The sequence below is a fragment of the Triticum dicoccoides genome, chromosome 7A (genome assembly GCF_002162155.2).
Source record: "Triticum dicoccoides isolate Atlit2015 ecotype Zavitan chromosome 7A, WEW_v2.0, whole genome shotgun sequence".
Classification (NCBI taxonomy): domain Eukaryota; kingdom Viridiplantae; phylum Streptophyta; class Magnoliopsida; order Poales; family Poaceae; genus Triticum; species Triticum dicoccoides.
Genome location: NC_041392.1, coordinates 472,583,653 through 472,609,019, shown reverse-complemented (window position 1 = coordinate 472,609,019; position 25,367 = coordinate 472,583,653). Strand labels below are relative to the sequence as shown.

The 25,367-nt window shown below is 41.9% G+C and overlaps 1 protein-coding gene across 1 annotated transcript; it reads right to left on the bottom strand.

Annotated features, from left to right (window-relative positions):
- Window positions 1-14,089: 14,089 nt before the first annotated feature.
- On the bottom strand, window positions 14,090-22,747 carry LOC119329553 (DNA-directed RNA polymerases IV and V subunit 2-like). The gene is made up of 8 exons (XM_037602611.1): window positions 22,458-22,747; window positions 20,990-21,613; window positions 20,240-20,449; window positions 18,400-19,271; window positions 18,014-18,305; window positions 16,776-17,699; window positions 14,443-14,714; window positions 14,090-14,230 (listed from the first exon to the last, which is right to left on the bottom strand). The coding sequence occupies exons 2-7, from the start codon at window positions 21,593-21,595 to the stop codon at window positions 14,523-14,525; spliced, it is 3,096 nt and encodes a 1,031-aa protein (XP_037458508.1). The 5' UTR covers window positions 21,596-21,613; window positions 22,458-22,747; the 3' UTR covers window positions 14,090-14,230; window positions 14,443-14,522.
- Window positions 22,748-25,367: the final 2,620 nt, after the last annotated feature.

Here is a 25,367-nt window from a genome sequence, read left to right as displayed (position 1 = left end):
AATCAGCTGCTGCTCTAGTGAAGAAACCCAAGGTTGAACCCAAACCCGAGACTAAGTGCTTCTGTAATAAGGGGAACAGCCACTGGAGCAGAATTACCCTAGATACTTGGTAGATGAGAAGGCTGGCAAGGTCGATAGAAGTATATTGGATATACATTGTGTTAATGTGTACTTTACTAGTACTCCTAGTAGCACCATGGTATTAGATACCGGTTCGGTTGCTAAGTGTTAGTAAACTCGAAATAAAAGGCTGCGGAGTAAACGGAGACTAGCTAAAGGTGAGCTGGCGATATGTGTTGGAAGTTTTTCCCAAGCTTGATGTGATCAAGCATCGCACGCTCCCTCTACCATCGAGATTGGTGTTTGCGTTGAGCATAGACATGATTGGATTATGTCTATCGCAATACGGTTATTCATTTAAGGAGAATAATGGTTACTCTGTTTATTTGAATAATACCTTCAATGGTCTTGCACCTAAAATGAATGGTTTATTGAATCTCGATCGTAGTGATACACATGTTCATGCCAAAAGATATAAGATAGTAATGATAGTACCACCTACTTGTGGCACTGCCACGTAAGTCATATCGGTATAAAACGCATGAAGAAGCTCCATGTTGATGGATCTTTGGGCTCACTCGTTTTTGAAAAGTTTGAGACATGTGAACCATGTCTATTGGTGTATATGCATGAAGAAACTCCATGCAAATGGACCGTTTGGACTCACTTGATTTTGAATCACTTGAGACATGCAAATCATACCACATGGGCAAGATGACTGAAAGCCTCGTTTTCAATAAAATGGAACTAGAAAGCAACTTGTTGGAAGTAATAATTTTGATGTGTGCAGTCCAATGAGTGCTGAGGCGTGTAGTGGATATCGTTATGTTCTTACTTCACAGATGATTTGAGTAGATGTTGAGTATATTTACTTGATGAATCACGAGTCTGAATTATTGAAAGGTTCAAGTAATTTCAGGGTGAAGGTGAGAGATCGTCGTGACAAGAGGATAAAATATCTATGATATGATCATAGAGATGAATATCTGAATTACAAGTTTGGCACAGAATTAAGACATTGTGGAAATTGTTTCACAACTAATACAGCCTGAAACACCATAGTATGATGGTGTGTCCGAACATCATAACTGCACCCTATTGGATATGATGCATACCATGATGTCTCTTATCGAATTACCACGATAGTTTATGGGTTAGGTATTAGAGACAACCACATTCACTTTAAATAGGGCATCACGTAATTCCGATGAGATGACACCGTATGAACTATGGTTTAGAGAAACCTAAGCTGTCATTTGTTAAAAGGTTTGGGGCTGCGACGCTTATGTGAAAAGTTTCAGGCTGACAAGCTCGAACCCAAAGCGGATAAATGCATCTTCATAGGACACCCAAAACAGTTGGGTGTACCTCCTGTCAGATCTGAAAGCAATAAGGGATTGTTTCTAGAATCGGGTCCTTTCCCGAGGAAAAGTTTCTTTCGAAAGAATTGAGTGGGAGGATCGTGGAGACTTGATGAGGTTATTGAACCGTCTCTTCAACTAGTGTGTGGCAGGGCACAGAGTTGTTCCTGCGGCACCTACACCAATTGAAGTGTAAGCTTATGATAGTGATCATGAAACTTTAGATCAAGTCACTACCAAACCTCGTGGGATGACAAGGATGTGTACTACTTCAGAATGGTACGTAATCCTGTCTTGGAAGTCATGTTGCTAGACAACAATGAACCTACGAGCTATGGAGAAGCGATGGTGGGCCTGGATTCCAAAATGGCTCGAGGCCATATAATCCGAGAGAGGATCCATATATGAAAACAAAGTGTAGACTTTGGAAGAACTACTTGATGGTCGTAAGGCTGTTAGGTACATATGGATTTTAAAAGGAAGACGGACAATGATGGTAAGTATCACCATTAAGAAAGCTCGACTTGTCGTTAAGATGTTTTCCGACAAGTTCAAGGAGTTGACTACGATGAGACTTTCTCACTCGTAGTGATGCTAAGAGTCTGTTGGAATTATATTAGCGATTACTGCATTATTTATGAAATCTTGCAGATAGGATGTCAAAACATTGTTTCCTCGATGATTTTTCTTGAGGAAAGGTTGTATGTGATACAACCGGAAGGTTTTGTCAATCCTGAAAGATGCTAACAAGTATGCAAAGCTCCAGCAATCCTTCTAAGGACTGGAGTAAGCATCACAGAGTTGGAATGTATGCTTTGATGAGATGATCAAAGTTTTTGGGTGTATGAGAAACTTGTATTTCCAAAGAAGTGAGTGGGAGCACTATAGAATTTCTGATGAGTATATGTTGTTGACATATTGTTGATCAGAAATGACGTAGAATTTCTGGAAAGCATAGAGGGTTATTTGGAAAGTGTTTTTCAATGGAAAGCCTGGATTAAGCTACTTGAACATTGAGCATCAAGATCTATAAGGATAGATCAAAACGCTTAATGGTACTTTCAAATGAGCACATACCTTGACATGATCTTGAAGGTGTTCAAGATGGATCAGTCAAAGAAGGAGTTCTTGCCTGAGTTGTAAGGTATGAAGTTAAGACTTAAAGCTCGACCACGACAGAAGAAAGACGAAGGTCGTCCCCTATGCTTTTGTCATAGGCTCCATACGGTATGCCATGCTGAGTACCACACCTGATGTGTGCCTTGCCACATATTTGGCAAGAGGATACAAAGGTGATCTAGGAGTAGATCACCAGATAGCGGTCTAAATTATCCTTAGAGGAATAAGGATATGTTTTTTCGGTTATGGAGGTGATAAAGAGTTCGACGTAAAGAGTTACGTCGATGCAAGCTTAACACCTATCCGGATAGCTCTGAGTAGAGATACCGGATACGTATAATGGAGCAACAATTTAGAATAGCTCCAAGTAGAACAGTTATTTGAAATGGCTCCAAATGTAGCGTAGTAGTTGCATCTACAAGATGACATAGAAATTTGCAAAGTACATATGGATCTGAATGCTGCAGACCCGTTGACTGAAACCTCTCTCACAAGCATAACATGATCAAACCCAGAACTCTTTGGGTGTTAGTCACATGGGGATGTGACCTTGAGTGTTAATCACATATTGATGTGAACTGGATTGTTGACTCTAGTGCAAGTGGGAGACTGTTGGAAATATGCCCTAGAGGCAATAATAAATTGGTTATTATTATATTTCCTTGTTCATGATAATCGTTTATTATCCATGCTAGAAATATGCCCTAGGAAACTCAGATACATGTGTGGATACATAGACAACACCATGTCCCTAGTAAGCCTCTAGTTGACTAGCTCGTTGATCAATAGATGGTTACGGTTTCCTGACCATGGACATTGGATGTCATTGATGATGGGATCACATCATTAGGAGAATGATGTGATGGACAAGACCCAATCCTAAGCCTAGCACAAGATCATGTAGTTCATATGCTGAAGCTTTTCTAATGTCAAGTATCATTTCCTTAGACCATGAGATTGTGCAACTCCCGGATACCGTAGGAGTGCTTTGGGTGTGCCAAACATCATAACGTAACTGGGTGGCTATAAAGGTACACTACAGGTATCTCCGAAAGTGTCTGTTGGGTTGGCACGAATCGAGACTGGGATTTGTCACTCCGTGTAAACGGAGAGGTATCTCTGGGCCCACTCGGTAGGACATCATCATAATGTGCACAATGTGATCAAGGAGTTGATCATGGGATGATGTGTTACGGAACAAGTAAAGAGACTTGCCGGTAACGAGATTGAACAAGGTATCAGGATACCGACGATCGAATCTCGGGCAAGTATCGTACCGCTAGACAAAGGGAATTGTATACAGGATTGATTAAGTCCTTGACATCATGGTTCATCCAATGAGATCATCGTGGAGCATGTGGGAGACAACATGGGTATCCAGATCCCGCTGTTGGTTATTGACCGGAGAGGTGTCTCGGTCATGTCTGCATGTTTCCCGAACCCGTAGGGTCTACACACTTAAGGTTCGATGACGCTAAGGTTATAGGGAATGTAGGTACGCAGTTACCGAATGTTGTTCGGAGTCCCGGATGAGATCCCGGACGTCACGAGGAGTTCCGGAATGGTCCGTAGGTAAAGATTGATATATAGGAAGTATGGTTTTGGCCACCGAAAGTGTTCCGGGCATCACCGGTACTGTACCGGGACCACCGGAGGGGTCCGGGGGTCCACCAGGTGGGGCCACCAGCCCCGGAGGCCTACATGGGCCAATAGTGGGAAGGGACCAGCCCCTATGTGGGCTGGGGCGCCTCCCACCAAGGCCCAAGGCGCCTCCAAGAGGGAAAGGGGGCAAACCCTAGGGCAGATGGGCCCTAAGGCCCACCCCAGGTGCGCCTCCCCCTCTCCCCCTTGTGGCCGCCACCCAGATGGGATATGGGGGCTGCCTCCACCCCTAGGGAGGGAACCCTAGGTGGGGGCGCAGCCCCTCCCCTTCCCCTATATATACTTGAGGTTTGGGGCTGCCCAACACATGTGATTTGCTCTCCCTGTTGGCGCAGCCCTACCCCTCTCCCTCCTCGTCTCTCGTAGTGCTTGGCGAAGCCCTGCTGGAGTCCCGCGCTCCTCCACCACCATGTCGTCGTGCTGCTGCTGGATGGAGTCTTCCCCAACCTCTCCTTCTCCTCTTGCTGGATCAAGGCGTAGGAGACGTCACCGGGCTGTATGTGTGTTGAACACGGAGGTGCCGTCCGTTCGGCACTAGGATCATTGGTGATTTGGATCACGACGAGTACGACTCCATCAACCCCGTTCACTTGAACGCTTCCGCTTAGCGATCTACAAGGGTATGTAGATGCACTCTCCTTCCCCTCGTTGCTAGATTACTCCATAGATTGATCTTGGTGATGCATAGAAAATTTTGAATTTCTGCTACGTTCACCAACACTCAGTCCTGAAGATATGCAAGAGGCAAAGAAATCTATGAAATAAAAAGGTATAAAAGCTGAATATGTTAAGAATTTACCACCTATTTAAGAAATACATGGTCTTAATTTGCCGCCTGTTGAAGAAACACATGGTCTTGGTAACCCGACACAGGTAGTTAAGGTAAATTCTCTCTATAGATATGATAAAGCTGAAATCCCTCCTGTCAAGTTTGCTAGACAATGTTTGGATGAATTTGATAACTTTATGGTTAAGCAAGAAGATTTCAATGCTTATGTTGGTAGACAATTGAAACATAATGCTTATATGATTGAACACTTGAGTGATTATATGGCTAATGTTAAAGATGAACTTAAACTTATTAGTAAACATGCTTCTATGGTTACCACTCAAGTAGAACAAGTACTTAAAGGTCAGGATGATTTGCTCAATGAATTGAATAGTAAAAATAATGACTTTGCTGTTAGAGTTGCAACTAGAGGAGGTAAAGTGACTCAGGAACCTTTGTATCCTGAGGGTCATCCTAAGAGAATTGAGCCAGATTCTCAAAGAACTAATGTTGATGCACCTAGTCCTTCTGAGAGGAAGAAAAAGAAAAATGATAGGACTTTGCATGCTTCTAGTGAACCTGTTATTGACACACCTGAGAATCCCAATAATATTTCTATCTCCGATGCTGAAACACAATCTGGTAATGAACATGAACCTAGTGATAATGTTAATGATGATGTTCATGTTGATGCTCAACCTAGCAATAATAATGATGTAGAAATTAAATATATTGTTGATCTTGATAACCCACAATCAAAGAATCAACGTTATGATAAGAGACACTTTATTGCTAGAAAGCACGGTAAAGAAAGAGAACCATGGGTTCAGAAACCCATGCCCTTTCCTCCTAAACCATCCAAGAAAAAGGATGATGAGGATTTTGAGCGCTTTGCTGAAATGATTAGACCTATCTTTTTGCGTATGCGTTTGACTGACATGCTTAAAATGAATCCTTATGCTAAATATATGAAAGATATAGTTACTAATAAGAGAAAGATACCGGAAGCTGAAATTTCCACCATGCTTGCTAATTACACTTTTAAGGGTGGAATACCAAAGAAACTTGGAGATTCAGGAGTACCAAGATCCAGGAGTACCAACTATACCATGCTCCATTAAAAGAAACTATGTTAAAACTGCTTTATGTGATCTTGGAGCCGGTGTTAGTGTTATGTCTCTCTCTTTATATCGTAGACTCAATTTGAATAAGTTGACACCTACTAAAATATCTTTGCAAATGGATGATAAATTAACTGCTATACATGTCGGTATTTGTGAGGATGTGCCTGTTGTGGTTGCAAACGTTACTATTTTAACGGAGTTATTCTTGATATTCCCGAGGACGATAGTATGTCTATTATTTTTGGAAGACCCTTTTTGAATACTGCAGGGGCTGTTATTGATTGCACCAAAGGCAATGTCACTTTTGATGTTAATGATAATGAGCATATGGTACACTTTCCGAGGAAACAACCTCAAGTCCACAGTATCAATTCTATTGGAAAAAATTCAACAATTACTATTGGAGGTTTCGAATTTCCTCTTCCTACAGTCAAGAAGAAATATGATATTCTTATTGTTGGGGACATGCATATCCCCGTTGAGGTAACATAGTGTTATTCGAAATTTCTCCGGTTTCATGTTACTCGAAATGAGTTTGTTAACAAGACCTGATCAACCTTGTTAGTGGATTCCTTTTGATGAGCATGAGATGGATGAAGTTAGAAGGCACAACTCTTTGTACCCTCTTTTTACTTTCTGTTATTTATATTAAATAAAGCAAAAAATAGTATATTCTGTCTGTTTTCTGAATTATCCATGCAATAAAAAATACCTCAAAAATAAAAGTTCTTCAAATGCCCTGAAATTTAAATATGATTTTTTCTGGAATATTTGAGAATATCTGGCACTGAGAACACAGCAGGGGAGCAAGCACCTGGCCACGAGGGTCCAGGGCGCACCCCCCTACCTCGTGGGCCCATGGTGGCTCCCCTCCACTTACTCCAGCTACCACACACTCCTTCCTCCCACAAAAATCACCAACCGGCTCAAACCCGAGTTCAAGCTCATCTTGCTGCCATTTTCGATCTCCTAGCTCAAAGCTCCATTCACAAAACTGCTTTGAGGGATTGTTCTTTGGTATGTGATTCCTCCAATGGTCCAATTAGTTTTTGTTCTAGTGCTTTATTCATTGCAAATTTTTGCTGCTTAGGTGACCTTGTTCTTGAGCCATGTCAAATTTATATGGTCAAAAGTAGTTTTAATGCATGATATTGCCCCTAGGCACTTGTTGGAGTAGTTGCTATCAATATTGTTGAGTTTGGTTCACTTTTATTTTGAAATTACTAAAAAATTTAGAAATTTTTCAGAGAAAGAAATATGTTTAGGAAAATGTACCAAGGTGGTTCTTCAAGGAAGCAAGGACCCAGGCCCGCAATACGCGATGCGGACGAGGAACCACCAAGAGACGCTCAAGTGCGGCCTTGTGAATGGCCATCAGAGGACTTCATGATCCAAGCAGGAATTAAAGGGGAATTTGATGCATATGTGCGTAATGCTGATCTGGAGAGCTTCGAGGCAGATAAGTGTCGTCAATACCTCTATTTAACTGATTCATTTGCGAGAAGGTTTAAATTCTCATCATCACGCAATTCTCAAACTGTCTTGTTTGATCTTTATGATAAATCTTATATCATGGACTTAGAAGATTTTAACACTGCTTGTAAACTCCCTCAGTGGGGTGATGTTAGTGAACCTCGCAAATCTGAATTTAGAGAATTTCTTGCTAGTATAACTGTGGGGGAATTTAGGGATGTGACGCGAGCTACTATAGGGAGTATTCATTTTCCTGCTATACATTATTTTGCTCTCTTTATAGGTAGATGCATAAATGGTAAAGATGAGGCTTGTCACATGTGTGTACCAGATCTTAGCATTCTCAGGAGTGCTGTTTTAGAAGATAAACAATACAACTTGGGGGCTATTGTTGCACGTAGGTTGCATAATAATCGTATTCATGGAGATTTATTTGGTGGAATTTATGCGACTCGTATAGCTAACTTTCTTGAGATACCCATACGTGGAGATGATATTGAGTTGCCTCCTTCTTATCTAGATTATGATGCTATGGTTCGTCATCAGTTTGTCGAGAGGAACGATCAGTTCTTTCAGTACCGACTAATCTTTGACAGACGACGAACCTATCACGTCGCTCTCCCTGCTCCTACTTTCTTTGACTTTCAGGCAAAGGAGAGATATGTTATAATCAGGGAGGAGGCAAGCGAGTACGAGAGGAGGGCGAAGACGGCTCGCCTCCAAGCTGCAGCTCATTAGGCAATTGCCGCTGCATCTCAGTACGACCCCAGCTACAACTTTGGATATCCGCCAGGCCAACCGTGTCCATAGACCAACTTAGGCCAAAAGCCTAAGCTTGGGGGAGTACGTATATCTCACCGACATTACATTTATGTTCACACACTCATGCTAGTTGTCAGTGCTCATACTTTTTCATTGTAATATCCATGCTATTTTATTTTCCTTTTTATGCTTTCTTCTTGTGTGTTTAATAAACCTTAAAATAAAACAAAAAAATAGTTGTAGCTTTTTAGCTAGTTTACTTTCCATGCCTGTAGTGGTAGTAATTAAAAAGAAAACCTAAAAAGATTTCTCATTCTTCTTTTGCTTGTTGGGAGCTTTCCCGTGTAAATAGTTTTGTTTCTTTTCTTTGGGGATCGAGAGGAGAAGATCATAATGGAAATGTTAAGTGGCTCTTATATGCATTATTGTTGATCTAACAAAGAGCCCATATTACCCTGTCTTCTCTCTTGAATTGAATGCTTGTAGATTCCAGCTTAGTCCAATGCACGTGCACTATTATTATTATCCACACTATTCGGTCGTGCAAGTGAAAGGCAATAATGACGATTATATGCTGAATTTATTGAGATGAGAAAAACTGGTATGAACTCGACCTCTCTTGTTTTTGTAAATATGATTAGTTCATCATTCCTGACTCAGCCTATTATGAATAAACTTGTTTGCAATGACAATTCGAGATTGTAGTTGCTTATGTCATGCTTAATTAGCTAGGAGCTTATAATGGTTTACCTTGCATGCCAACATGCTATTAAAATAGTTGTGATGTGGTATGATAGGGTGGTATCCTCTTTCAAACGATTCGAGTGGCTTGACTTGACACATGTTCACGCATGTAGTTGAAACAAAATCAACATAGCCTCTACGATATTTATGTTCATGGTGCATTATATCCTACTCATGCTTGCATTCGGTGTTGATTAATTTTAATGCATGTTCATGACTGTTGTCGCTCTCTAGCTGGTCGCTTCCCAGTCTTTTTCTAGCCTTCACCTGTACTAAGCGGGAATACTGCTTGTGTATCCAACTCCATAAACCCCAAAGTTATTCCATATGAGTCCACCATACCTACCTATATACGGTATCTACCTGACGTTCCAAGTAAATTTGTATGTGCCAAACTCTAAACCTTCAAATAAACATTCTGTTTTGTATGCTCGAATAGCTCATGTATCAACTATGGTTGTCTGTATCTTCCATGCTAGGCGGGTTATTCTCAAGAGGAGTGGACTCCGCTCCTCACTCACGAGAAAATGGCTGGTCACCGGGATGCCCAGTCCCATGCTTTATGCAAATCAAAATAACTGCAAACAAAACTCCCCCGAGACTCTTGCTAGTTGGAGGCACTCGTTGTTTCGAGCAAGCCATGGATTGATGCTTATTGGTGGAGGGGGAGTATAAACTTTACCATTCTGTTTGGGAACCGCATATAATGTGTAGCATGGAAGATATCGAGATATCTCAGTTCTTATGTTGCCAATGAAAGTATACCGCTCAAAATATTATTCATATCTATTTCAAAACCGAGCTCTGGCACCTCTACAAATCTCTGCTTCCCTCTGTGAAGGGCCTATCTATTTACTTTTATGTTGAGTCATCATCCTCTTATTAAAAAGCACCAGTTGGAGAGCACCGGTGTCATTTGCATCCATTACTATTAGTTTACATTGAGTATGACTTGACTGGATCTCTTTTACCATGAATTACAATGTCTAGTCGGTCCTTGATCTTTAAAGGTGCTCTGCATTTATGTTTTGCGGTCTCAGAAAGGGCTAACGAGATACCATCTTGTCATATCATATCATGATTATTTTGAGAAAGTGTTGTCATCCGAGATTTATTATTATTGCTCGCTAGTTGATTATGTCATTGATATGAGTAAACATGAGACCTAAGTGTTATTGTGAATATGGTTAGTTCATAATTTTTGTTGAAAACCTGAATGCTGGCTTTACATATTTACAACAACAAGAGCAAACAGAGTTTGTAAAAGTTTTTCTTTATCACTTTCAGTTTATCAACTGAATTGCTTGAGGACAAGCAAAGGTTTAAGCTTGGGGGAGTTGATACGTCTCCGTCGTATCTACTTTTCCAAACACTTTTGCCCTTGTTTTGGACTCTAACTTGCATGATTTGAATGGAACTAACCCAGACTGACACAGTTTTCAGCAGAATTGCCATGGTGTTATTTTTGTGCAGAAATAAAAGTTTTCGGGATGACCTGAAAATGAACGGAGAATTATTTTGGAATATATAAAAAATACTGGAAGAAAAATCCACATCAGGGGGGGCTCCACCTGTCCACGAGGGTGGGGGCGCGCCCCCTGCCTCGTGGGTCCCCTGACACTCCACCGACCTCAACCTTGACTCCATATATTCACTTTTGGGGAGAGAAAAATCAGGGAGAAGGATTCATCGTGTTTTACGATATGGAGTCGCCGCCAAGCCCTAAACTCTCTCGAGAGGGCTGATCTGGAGTCCGTTCGGGGCTCCGGAGAGGGGAATTCGTCGCCATCGTCATCATCAACCTTCCTCCATCACCAATTTCATGATGCTCACCGTCGTGCGTGAGTAATTCCATCATAGACTTGCTGGACGATGATGGGTTGGATGAGATTTATCATGTAATCGAGTTAGTTTTGTTAGGGTTTGATCCCTAGTATCCACTATGTTCTGAGATTGATGTTGCTATGACTTTGCTATGCCTAATGCTTGTCACTAAGACCCGAGTGCCATGATTTCAGATCTGAACCTATTATGTTTTCATCAATATATGAGAGTTCTTGATTCTATCTTGCAAGTCTATAGTCACCTACTATGTGTTATGATCCGGCAACCCCGAAGTGACAATAATCGGGACCACTCCCGGTGATGACCGTAATTTGAGGAGTTCATGTATTCACTATGTGTTATGCGTTGGTCCGGTACTCTATTAAAAAGAGGCCTTAATTTCCCAAGTTTCCATTAGGACCCGCTGCCACGGGAGGGTAGGACAAAAGATGTCATGCAAATCTTTCGATAAGCACGTATGACTATATTCGGAATACATGCCTACATTACATTGATGAACTGGAGCTATGTGTCACTATAGGTTATGACTGTTACATGATCGAACGCATCCGACATAATTCTCTATTACCGATCCATTGCCTACGAGCTTTTCCTATATTGTTCTTCGCTTATTTACTTTCCCGCTGCTACTGTTACCATCACTATAAAACCCCAAAATATTACTTTTTCTACCGTTACCTTTTGCCACCGTTACCACTACTATCATATTACTTTGCTACTAAATACCTTGCTGCAGATATTAAGTTTTCAGGTGTGGTTGAATTGACAACTCAGCTGCTAATACTTGAGAATATTTTTTGACTCCCCTTGTGTCGAATTAATAAATTTGAGTTGAATATTCTATGCTCGAAAACTGTTGCGATCCCCTATACTTGTGGGTTATCAGCCACATGAGCGAGGACGCAGTCACGCTCCATCTCCGTGAATTTTGCTATACATGTTCAACATTTTCGGAATGCTTGATATACGTTTTTCAAATACTTGTTCAACATTTTCCGAATGCTTAATTAACATTTTAGAATACTTGTTCAGTATATTTTCAAATACTTGTTCCAAAATTTTAAAATATTTGTTCAACATTTTTTGAATGCTTGTTCAACATTTTTCAAATGCTTTTTTAACATTAAAAAATGTTTTTATAGAGTGTCTTTTTCAAGTGCAATTTGGAAAACAAAATATATGTGTGTGTAGAATACTTTAAAGTACAAACAAAATGGAAAGAAACATAAACAGAAAACAGAAAAAAAAACAGGCTTTGCCCTCCCGCGTGCATGGGTGGCCCACCTTGCTCGCCCCCGAGTCTGAAGTTAGACTCGCTGAGGGCGAGATATAGGGGCGCCCATGCTCACAAAGAGTTCTCCTATTCCGCGCGTAGGACAAGCTTGAGCAACTGCACACCTACCCCCCGGCACCCCCGCACGTACATGGGCCAACCCAATTAGCTCATGTCCGGTTTTGGGAAGGCTCTAGAACCTTCCCAGGCTGTTTTTATCTCTTACATTTTTTTCCTTTTCCTTTTCTTTTTCTTTTTTTCTTATCTTTTATTTTTTTCTTTTTCTTTTGTCTTTTTCCTCATATTTCTTTTTTGGTTTTTTCCTTCCAAATTTCACAAATATTTTCTGAAATCCGAGAATATATTTGTTTTCCAAATTGGTGAACATATTTGTGAAATTCAAAAAAAATCAAATCAGGTGAACATTTTTTGAAATCAAAATTTGTTCATCGAATTCAAAAAATATTCACTTTATTCTAAAATTACGAACATTCTTTAAATTCTTGAACATCATTTAAAAATTTGTGAACATTTTTGGAAACCGTGAATAGTTCTTGGAATCATGGACATTTTTCCAAATTTATGAACTTTTTTTGGAATCTTGACATTTTGTAAATTCGCTAACACTTTCCACAAATTCGTTAATTTTTTTTAGAATTTCATGAACATTTTTTTGGAAATTCCGTACATTTTTTTGAATATTTGACATATTTTCTAAAAAATTCATGAATATTTTGTAAAGTTGTGAATTTTTTGAATACGCAAACATTTTTTGAATCCGTGGGCATGTATCATTTTCTGAACATTTTTTTCAAATCATAAATATTTTTAATTCACGAACATTGTTTTCACAATTCACAACTTTTTAGAAATCCCAAATTATTTTTAAAAAGTAAAAAACTGAAAACTGAAAAAAGAAAAATGAACAAAGACTATTATTTCGTTCCAAGGACAGATGGTCTCTTTTGTTACTCCAAGAGAAACAGCGACCCAAGAGGGGGATTTCAATTAAAGGAGGTATGTGTGTTTCTGAAAGGATAATTTAACAGTGTGCACCGAGCACATTAGCGAGGAATTTTTGTATTTGCAAACACAGAAGTGTCAATTATCCTGCAATAACTGGCAGAAAATGTGGCATATGCATTGTGAAGTTGCAGCCCGAGGTCTCACCATTAAGGCAAGGTGGAGCATGAGTGGGTGCTTCAGAAAGGTGACGATTATTATCACACAGATTGCAACCTCGAGATGTAACAAGGCTACAATGGTAAATGCGCATAGCAACCTCGAGATGTAACAAGGCTAGAATGGTAAATGAGCATAGCACCTGTTTGTGGCAGCAGAGCAACGCTGAACATCATAACAGAAGCATACCAACCATATAACAACCCATAGAATGGTTCGAAATTTCATCAAATTAGACAGCACAGTGCAGGTTCAGCCTTAAATAAAAACAGTCTTGTGAAAGTTGAAGGCCCAATCGGTGTTAGGTTTCACAGCATAGGGCAGGTTCATCATTTTCAAGAGAGCGATCAGGTTCTAACTGGCCTCCGTCTCGAACTTGAGGCAGATCCCCATGCTGAAGAGCTCCTGGTAGAGCAGCTTTGCACCGTAGGGCACCTTGATCCGGAGTATGTTCTCCGCGGACTTGCAGAAGCCGCAGTAGGGGCCGCGGACCTTCCTCCCCACTTCGACGGGCCTCAAGACCACGTTCGCCACCCGCTCACACACCTGGCAGATGTGCAGCTGCGACACGTCGCTGAGCGTGAAGAGCCGCTCTTGGAGGTTGGCGGTGGCGCCATGAGCGAGGAGGCAGTCACGCTCCATCTCCCCAAACTTGACACCGCCGAACCTCTTCCTGTCCACCACTGGCTGCCTCGTGAGCGGGTGCACCGGCCCGGTGTTGCGCAACTTCACCTTGTCCTCGGCCATGTGAGTGAGCCTCTGATAGTAGGTTGGCCCCATGAACACCAAAGACCTCATCCTTTCACCGTTGTGGCCATTCAGAACGCTCTCGCCTCCCCACCTTGAAAAACCAGCCCTGGATTGTGGTGCAATGAAACAAGGCAAAAGTGCATCAGCAAGAGTCACAAAATAGTAAGCGTGTGGGCATGAGCATGTAAATTTGCATCTTATTCTGCTGGGCGGTTCGCCTTCTGCATGACGTGTATGTTAATTTGCGTGTGGAAGAAGAGAATCATGGTCGCAACAGAAAATTAAAGAAAACAATCAAATTCCTCATTACACACTTACTTGTGCAATTGCTCCGTGATCACATCCACAGACGGAGTGGTAAATGGCGTTGCAAATCTGGACATCCCACCAAGTGCTATTCACTTGCCCAATGCAGCCTCAAGCAGCTGACCAGGAGTTTGGCGAGTTGGAAAGCCATGTGGATTTATCACGATATCTGGAACTATTCCTTGGCAAGTAAATGGGAAGTTCTCTTGAGAATCCAAAAGACCAACAACTCCTTTCTGGCCATGCATGCTGGCAAACTTGTCTCCAACACAAGGTTGGCGAACCTACAGCAAGTATCAGATTTATAAAATGACTAAATTTAACAACATGTCAATCAAGCGGCAAATTTTACTCTCTGCACAATTATATGGTGCAACACATTCCAATGCTCAACTTCGACCATCAATATCTCCAATAAAACATAGACTATATGCGACAAAAGTTATAACATTGAATTCTTTCTTGATAAAGTGTTTGATGGTATAAGTTTTATAACACATTGCTTATACTTATATCGGTTTTATTGATGGTCAAAGTCGAAACACGGAAAACAGTGAGGCCATGTAAATAGGGGCGGAGGGAGTATATAGGAGTTCAGGACCATCGAAAGTAAATATTGATATGGTTCATATGCAGGTATTACCATATTAGAACAGAACAGAAATACGAAAACAGAAAACAAAGATTCATAACACAATGGCAGCTGAGGTGATCTCAGAGGCTCAAGGCTCTAATCTAAATAACAGAGGCAAACATTGTAGACCATCTATCAGTATCATCTCCTAAAATTATACTCCCTCCATTCCATAATGTAGTGCGTATAAATTTTTTCAATAGTCAAACTTTGACCATGTTTAGAGAGAAATATATTTACATTTATAATACCAAATGCATATCATTGGATACATAGTGAGTTAAATTTTCGTATTTATATGTTTGGTATTGTATATATAGATAGTTTTCTTCATTAAATTGGTCAAATTTTGCTAAGTTTGACTTTTCAGAAAATCTATATGCACTACATTATGGAACAGAGGACATAATAACCATCATCAGATGAGCAAAATCAAACATGTCGTCGAAAGGTAAACACTATTAGAATGGATGTTTAATCACTGTTCCATGGGAGAATGCCAATATATGTCATGTACTAATTAACAATCACATCATATAAAATATACCTGTAGCATAAGCCACCCATCAAATTATTGACATCAATAGCATGAGTGAATTCACGAGAGACAAACCAAACCAAACATGTGCACAACATCATGTTGAAACTTCGAAAATGGGAAGGCATGTGTCGTTGAAGTCACATTGTATTTTCTGCATATGTTGTTACAATTGATGGAAAGGCATCACGGACAACAAGGAAAACTGATCGAAGATGGGAAAAGTCAAAGGAAACATATGGTGCCTGGTTAGCTATTTTTAAACTAGACTAAGACTGCTCACAGTGGGGAGTAACATAGAGTAGTAACTTGATGATGTTACTAGTCTATGTTACTACCTCCATAGTGGGTAGTAACATATGAGTAGTATCATGAAATAGTGTATTTATTAGGCTATAGACTCATTATGCCTTGAAATGTGTGATGTTACAGTAACTAGCTAAGTTACCACAAACCCCTCTCTCCTCATTAATTAGCTGCCACATAAGCAATCTTGTATTGAAATGTGTGATGTTACTACTTAAGTTACTCCCATTGTGACTAGTCTAACAAAGATAGGAGTCCTTGATAGGTGAAGATTTTTTTCTCCCAAACTCAAGTGAACTCTAATTTATTTGGAAAGTGTATTTTTATGTTTCAAAATACAATATGGTAAGCAAAACTGATTTCTCTTCATTTCCAGGCTGCACAAAAAAAAGGTGGTCTAAAATAGAAAATATTTATTTTGTACAACCTATGTACACTAATATAAGACGTTTTTGCAGTTCAAATCTTTAGATTAGTTTACAGAGGGAGTACTTTACTATGTTAGCTTATCTTTGTTCTTGCCCACCCATGAATGAAAACACTTTCCACGAAATCATGCAGATGTGTAGAGTATTTCCACATGTGCACATGGGAATTTTTCAGACTGTTTTTGAAACTTCGAAAATAAATTTTCCAACTTTAAAAAATAAATAAAGAGTAGTATCTAGGAGGAGCATATGTCACTTGTCCAACACAAAAGAAAATATTGATAGTAAAAATTCCATTGTAGAAACGCAACATATGAGGAATTTCAGTTTGATCTTTTGGATATAATGCCAAGCAGAACTGTCTATTAATGCCAGAGCATGTAAACAAGGATCATGAAATAAAATGCGGAATAACTTCTGTAAATATTATATTATTCACCTGTCTTAGAGTAACAACTGCAGAGTTCTTCCCATCATCATTAGCTGAAAGAACAACCTTGTCCACCATCCCTCTTTCAGTATGCATAAGCTTCCTACTATGATCTTCACCAGACTCTGAGACCTTCCCAATGACAATGTCGCCAGTTTGAAGACTGGCTCCAACATATGGTAATCCATCGATATCCAGACTGTCAACACGTCCTTTCTTGCTTTGGGTTTTTCCAAAGTCAATTTTTTCCCTGTGTTTGAGTCTTCTGGTCACCTCTTTGTTTTCTATCTGTGCTTTGTAGCTCTTGAAATGAAGTGTCCGGAACATGCCACGCTCTAACGAAGCCCTATTAAATACCAGGGAGTCTTCTTGGTTAAATCCCTGATGAACGTTGACTGAAACTATTGCATTTTGGCCATTGAAATACTCTGGTCTAGTAAGGCCTCTCTTACCAAGACAGTCAGATAATACAGTTTTGAACAGGGGTCTCTGTGGATAGTACATTTGATGAAAAAGGGTATCGACTCTATACTGAGAATTTGTAGGCGAGTAGCCAATAGCCTGTTGTGATATTTTTTCAGCTTGCATCAAAACTCTCTTAGCAGCATTGTGGTTGACAAAGGGAATGATACCACAGCTCAACCCTAGCAAGAAAGAAGGGTCGAGCTCACAATGGCTATAGTACAAAAGACCCTCTTTTTGGTTCCCTGAAAAGAGATCCTTAATTCCACAAGCACATTGGATATCCTCCTCCTCTTCAGCACCAATCAGTTCAATTATATTTTGGTCCATAAGTTGCTGAAACGAGTATGATCCACCATTCGGTTTAGCGATGCTTTTAAGATTTTCAACTATAAGAAGTGGTCTTAGAATTCTCCCCGCATCAGAAAAGACATGAACTTCTTTATGTAGCTTGTCCCTTTTGATTTCCACCTAAATAAAGTTACACATGGAAACAAGAACCATGTTATCTTGTGGTACATATGTGTTCTTACATTATTCTCATGCTTGTGGCAAAATATGGCGCAACAATGATATATCTCAAATACACAATGCCTGAGCTCGGATTACCGAGATTTGGTAAGAAACTAATAATCATGCACAAAATGGACAACGTAAATAAATCATGAGAAGTATTTCAATTTGCACAAAAGGGCAAATGGACTTCAGGTATAAAAACTAACAAACATGATCCAAGGTGAAAATTGGGCAATTAAACAGAATCAGGAAATAGGCAAACTGCAAACCTGTGGATCAATTTGCTTGCTGCGTCTCATATTTCTTAGATTCGTAACAAATTTGCCTGGGTATGCACTCACACCAACCAAATCTCCATTCAAGAAGATCTTTTCTGTACCGCCAATATCTTGTACAAGAACTTCATCTAGTTTCTTCATTCCACAAGAGACAAATAAGTCAATTAAAGGCTTCCTCATCACAGAGCTAACCACAGCACTGGCAGCTAGGTTCTTCACAAATCCACATTTTTCACCATCAGGAGTGGACATGAAACATAATTTACCCCAGTAGGAGGGATTCCTACAGAAATATTTTCCATGTCAGTTCACAATATGATATTTAGAAAGCATAGAAATGTACATGAACCACTATGCGTAAAAAGGGAACAACTTACGGATATCTAGCATCTCCAGCACTTCCCCAGTATGCAGACAATTGTCTTGTCTTTCTCATGTCCGACATCATTTGAAGCGGATTTGTTCTTCTAAGGGTTGCAACAATCCCTGAGCACCTTCCATATTTATATGGGTGGCACCAGGAACCGGTGGAGAAGGCACGGTTCAGACCATTGGTAATAATTGAGGCATCAACATAATGATCGAGAACTTGTAAGTCACCATCACCACTCAAATGCTTCTGCATTACCTTGACCATAAGTCTCGCTGCATGCCTAAGATGACTCCAAAGTTCTCTACGGAGCAGCTGACATGCTAGATCTAGCCTCTTGTTACGGAAATCATCCTTATTATCACATTTCCGACGGCCACAGTAGGCCATTAGCAGGCATTTTATCATGTAACCCAAGAAAAGTGCTTTGCACCTATTGTCACTGACTTCAGGAAACAGATACCTACCAACATACCCATCGAAGGATTCTTCTGGCGGGAACTTCGTTTTCCTTATATACTCATCAACATATTGACGAGCTCTACCTCCTCCGCGGAAGCCTTCACATTGTTCATGAGATTGTCTTATAGTTGCTGATAATATGTTGACCAAAGAAGCATCACAATCTTGTATGTCAATCATATCAAAAGCTTCCTTATCTGTTGATACACCTAGTGCAAAAAACATTATCCATATTGGCATAGTCGCACCCAAGAAGGAGAGATTAATGACTTTATGGAAACCATCATTCTCTTTAGACGGAACAAGTTTAACATATATCTTTTCTCGTCTTATTTGAGACAAGTAAGAAGCATCCCAACTCGGGGAGTTAGTGACCCAAATCCTGGATAAGCATCTCCCTTCTTCAGCAATAAATGCCTACAGAGTTGAAAGCAATTAAAACATCTGAGGTTAAAAACCCAGATGTGGTACAAAGACAACATTTCTACATGGCATAAGTAATTGATGTTAAGAGTTATATTATGTTTCTGTGTAGCCTGTATAGCCCCCCTATAGTATATGGGGCTTTCTGCATATTTAGCACCTGTAAATTGTATGTATGTATATACTGGCCCCAGGAAATACAAGTTGCATATTTCCTAGCAATAGACTTCCTCAAAGCCATTCCAGAAGAGATTAAGTCTGAAGAATTGTGGGCAAGGGCAGTTCAGCAACTGAAAATTTCTTCACCAAAATTACACTATAATTCAAGTGAGTTATTCGAACAGGTTTGTATTAAAACATTGCATAACAGATCTAAGTAGGACAATCAATTTCCTTACACCTATAAAAAAACAAGTTGTGGTTATGGTCTGTTTCCCCTGGGGTTCTAGTATACCAACTGTTGGGTTTGCTTCCAACAAAGATTGAGATCGGATTGCTCACCATCCAGTGAATTCTGTTTTGCCAAAAACAACCCAATCTATATAAAGCTTGCAGGCACGCCGAGCACCGAGCAGTACTTAGAATTAGTTAGTCTTGTAAATATGCAATATGAATTATTTTTTCCGTAGCAACACACAGGTTCCTTGCTAGTAATTCATAAAGTTCCAGTTTAACTATGGTTACGTTCTTAAAAGTACATCACAAGTCAAGATAGATTTTGCTAAATTCATATATATGTATGGCAGTAGCAGGATTCCTCTCTTGCATGCCTTTTCAGATGTTCTACTAAATAAATGTCATCGGATATCTGAAACGAGATATTTCCATTCAAATTTAAAAATAGCATAGAGTTGCAGCTCCTTTAAAGGATATAAAATGTGCAATACAATGTGAAGATGCAATGATTATTGTGGAAACATGTTCAAAACAGAATTAATAGGATACATCATGTAAGGCAATACCTTTTCCGTTCCCTTGATCAGAAAGTATCCACCATAATCAAACTGGCATTCAGTTTCCTGAAGTTCATACAGCCAGCACAAACTTGACTTCACCATGACAGGTAACCTGCCGATGGTGACCCATTTAGTTTCCGGAGACAATATAAGTTTCTTCTGGATATATGGATCCTTCCCAGTTTTTGATTTGTCGCTTTGATTGAGTGAATAAACCTAATACATACAGTGAAAACACTAATACATCAGATGGAACAACATATAACAAGATCTCAGATTCTCGATTACACAAAATTCAGCATGATATATTGACTACAAACAGGAGAATAACTTTAACTCACATCCACTTATTAGTAGAGGAAAACAATTGTGTGGTTTTGCTAAGGTGGGACATGTCAAGATCAATGTTAGAGTGCTGAGAAAGAGCGTAATCAACACATGTAATGCAAACTTACAAGAGCATTGCATGCACAGTAAGAGAAAAAAAATTACAAGAGACATGGATAAGGTGTCATATGACGCTCAACACAACAAGTAAACATCAGTTTCATCACAAGAAGTTAAAACCCATTAAGCATTAACTTCTGTGATACTTCTAAAGTAGAAAATAGTATCCAAAAGGGTTGACATCAATTTTAAATTCCCTATAAAGGCATGACTTAATCTATCATTTCCTTTTCTTGTATATATAGCGCAGTTACTTGTACCAAATACAGTATAGTTGTCCATTGTGTAAGGAGTAGGGAGCATCCTGACCTGAACAGTCATTTCTACATTCATCTTAGAAGAATATGTCATGTTCTGAAGGCGAGCATGTACAGGCTTCAGTCTGAGTTTCTGCTCATCGAGCTCACTGTTGTCAGCCCAAAACGTCGGCTTCTCAAGCTCCACTCTGCCAAACTTAACGGTTGCATGTCTCCAGTCACCTACACTCTTTGAAGGATCATAATCAGGATCAACAGTTATTTCCCCTAGAGAATCAACGAGCTCTTGTAGCCCATGGGAGATAAAATCATTGTATGAGTTTATCTGATGGCTGATGAGTCCTTTTTCAGTGAAGAATGATCGTGCCGCTTCTTTACAAAACTTCTCCAGGCTTTCAATATTGAAGTCAATTGGTACTTGCGCACTTGGGTCTGAAGAAGACTTCAGTTTCCCTTCATCTACCATAGAAGGTATTCCTTTCAAATCCACATCCATAGGAGACAGCCCTCCAGATGGTTGCTGCTCCCCTTTTGCATCCTGTTTTACATAAAACCTGCCTTCCTCGTCGCAATCCAAAACCATGAAATCCGTGACATCGATCTCAGTATCTGGTCCATTTGGTGACTGCTGATCGAGGTTCATTTCCGGCTCTTCCATCGCTGAACCACCGGGTAGCTGCCAAAGGTCAACAAGGATTTTTATCAGTTTTCACGGGAGAGAAAGAAAAGGAACACATGTCAACAAAAGCCCCTTCTCTGAATAAACAAGAGAAGAGGAACATTGCAACGAAGTCATACATTATGCAATCTGGCTGCAATTAAAGGACGAGTCAACAGAAGACATGCAGAGATAGCTCCACAAGACAAGACATTGGTCACTGAATACCAGAACCACCAACAATTTCCTAGACAGTAACAAAATAACATAAAAAAAATAGTGCAGATACAACATGCGTCAGACAGCCATTTCGCGTAAACTGGCCACTTGAGCAGCGCAGCAATCTAACAAAACGTCAATTTCAAGAGAACTTTTGTGTCCAATCGGCCACATGTCGCAAGCCAATGGCAGCAGATGGAGAAATCCACCACTTGACGCAGATCAAGACAAGGATCCCTCCGCACTAACATAACCCCAGCGTCGCAAAGCGCGGCGCTCAACTCGCCGCATCGCGCAGGGCACAAACCACCGAAGGGTGTATATAAACGAAAAGCAGAGCACCAGCGGCCCCTGCGCGCGGCGAGGCCACGGGCTCCCTCCAAAAACCCTCGCTCGTGCCGCGCAACAAGCTCTCTCTTTTTTTTCCCCGGAAGAGCACAAGCTCGGGCCGCGCCCAAACGAACGAACGATCAAACACGCGGAAACCAACCACAGCGCAGCCGCGAGCAGAGCAGAGCAGAGCAGAGGCGGCATTGCACCCCGAGACGCGGCGAGAAAACCCCCGCGACGGCGGCGTCGAGAAACAAAACAAGAGACAAAAGCAGGGAAATGGGGGATATGGGCCGGGGGACGGCGGGACTACCTGCGCGCCGGCGATCGCCGAGCGCCGCCGCCGGGGGCGAGGGAAACCCTACGACGTTGTGGTCGAGGTTGGGGCTTTTTTTTTTCTGGATTTGGAAGGTTGGGGTTTTAGGCAGCCAGTCAGGAAGATAGCGTGAGAGCGACGCGACCGAGGAGGTGGTGAGGACGAAGCGAGGACAGAGGAGGGAAGGGAGTGTGAGGCGCCTCCCCCTTCGGCTTCGCCTTATGGAGGAAGGATCCTGCCGTGCAGTGCAGCAGGATCGGCACAGCGGGGAGTGGGACTGGGAGCGCGCCTCCGGTTGTTGGGATTGGGGCTGGGGTTTTTGCTCCGCTCGTCCTTCCCCTCTGTCTGTCGATTTGACTGCTGGGTGCCGGTCCCATCTGTCGGTGTGATGACCGGAGGCGCCGGGGTCCATTACCTTCCGATCTGCAACGGGTCGACGGATGGGTGGTTCTACGACTTGGCTCTCCGATGTTGGGGGGGATGGGAGCAGACGGCGAGTGCGGCCACGGGCGGCCGCTGGTCCGTGCTGTCCCACCGATGTCATTTTCTCTTATGATACCTGTCACAAAAGTTATGTAAATCACGCATTGTTAGCAGCCACTTCCTTCGTTCGATGAAAAGTGTACATATAAAATTTTTAAGATAAATTATGAAGTGAAGTAAAAAATACATTGAAAAGGTGTAAGCCAAGGCCATATGTAGAATGTTAGTGGTCTCAATTATCGTGTGATGAGAGAGAAACATTTTTTTCTATTTTAAAGTGCATTGAGAAGATAGAAGTACATTTTTTGTCGACAAATTTTAAAATCAAATGTACACTCCTCGCCAGACGGAGGGAGTAACCGAAAGGTACACATAAGACTATCCATAGTGGGAGTAATATAAGTGATAATATCACACATATCTAGGCAAAATAGATGATGTGGCAAATAATTAATGAGAAAAGAGAAACATATGGTAACATAGTGTGTGTTTGTCCTATAGCGTGTTGGTCGTACAGAGTGTTTGTAGCGCCGCGTGCTTCTGGCTTCACCAGTACACGGTGCCCTACGACACGATTCCTGCTCACCTGCGACTCGTCAAACCAGGGGTGGAGAAACAGGGTGGACAGGGTGGGCCGCGGCCCACCCTGGGATTTTGGACTGAGTTATATACCTATGCATATTTATATGGGCCAAAGCCTTCTCAAAAAAATTAGATGGGCCAGAGAAAAAAAAAGCCAAACATCATATTTGACCAGCGCACACAGCACACACAAGCCCTGTTTGGTTCGACTGTGGATTTCTAAAAGCAGCTATGAAAAACCTGCTGTGGAAAATCTGATGTGAAAAAGATGTAGGTCATTTGGCAAACCAGCTGATACAGCTTTTTCAGATTTTGGCTCGCAGTGGAATCAGATTTTGGAAAGCACGTCTCGGGCTGCTTCCGCTTTTGGTTTAGATTTTGGCAGCGGATTTCTGGAATCGGATTCTACTGGGTTCGCCCTTTAGTTCAGATTCTGCTGCGCGGCAGCAGAATCCGTCGATAAAAGCTGAACCAAACAGGGCCACAGAACCACATTGATCCAACTAGTTCTTCCTGTCCTCGACGGCCGACTCCCCAGCGGCTGAGTCGCTCTGTCGGATCACGGGTTCCGGCAAAACCCTTAAGGTTCGAACACTAGGGTGCGCGCGAAGATCTCCCCCCTATTGATCCGCGTTCTAACTTAGCTAAGATCTCACAAATTAACTCGGCGAACTCGCAACACAAAGGACACAAGATTTATACTGGTTCGGGCCACCGTTGTGGTGTAATACCCTACTCTAGTGTGGTGGTGGTGGATTGCATCTTGGGCTAGGGATGAACAGTACAAGGGGAAGAACAGCCTCTTGAGGTTGAGGTGTTCTTGTGCTTGGTGAACTTGTGTGTGAGGATGCGGTCTAGGGTTCTGTTCTTGACCCGTGTCGTCCTTGTCCCTTTCTACTATGGTGGTGGCAAGTCCTATTTATAGAGGCCCTGGTCCTCTTCCCAAATATTGAGCGGGAAGGGAGCCAACAACGGCCAATTTGAAAGGGGACAACTAGTACAAGCTATCCTGACAAAAGCGGTCTTCGCCTGCCAAAGGCTCTGGTGGTGACGCCGTCTTGGGCTCCATGGTGACCTCCGTCTTGCCGTCCTTCTGGTCTTGGTCTCGTTGCACCAATATGAAAACCTTTGCTTGATGCCTCGGTACTCGGCGGCTGCGCTTGCCCCCTTAGCACCAAAGAGGAAACAAGGACGTTGTGCACGCTGGCGCCCGCCTGGTCTCGATCGTCATGGCTTACGTCACGAGAACCTCGCTAGGTTTGCCCGGCCTTGAACTCTCCGCCCCTCACGAGCCAGCCTGGTGAGGCCGCTCCTGAGGAGGTCTTGTGTCGTCCGCCTCGCGAGGTTTGGCCCCTCGCGAGGGTCTTGATTCCTTGTTGATGAAGATGGGCCATACAGGCCTGCCAGCAAAGCCACGCCGTGGGCCGCAGGCAGGCAAGTCTGGGGACCCCCGTTCCCAGAATGCCGACAGTAACCCCCGGGCCCAAGGCGCGCTCGGGCTTGGCTTCGAGGCGAAGTCAAGGGTCAAGTGTGAAGCGTCGTGGGCCCCAAGAGCCTGCGGCCTCGGTCGACGCGTGGAGGTTGATTGGACGTGGGCGTCTCCGCTTCCCCACGCTGCCTCGGCAACTGCCTGACATGACAAGTCTGTGTGACATGCAAGGAAAACCATCATTATCTGTGATCGTGGGGGGTGCTGGTTGGCCTTCTCTTGATATAAATGGGAGGGGGCGGAGCCCCCGTCGCCCATCCTTCCTCTTCCACTCCCGCTTCTTCTCCTTCCTTGCTTCATCCTTGCTTCTGTAGACATGGCGCCGATCCGGAGGTTCTCGGCCGCAGAGAAGG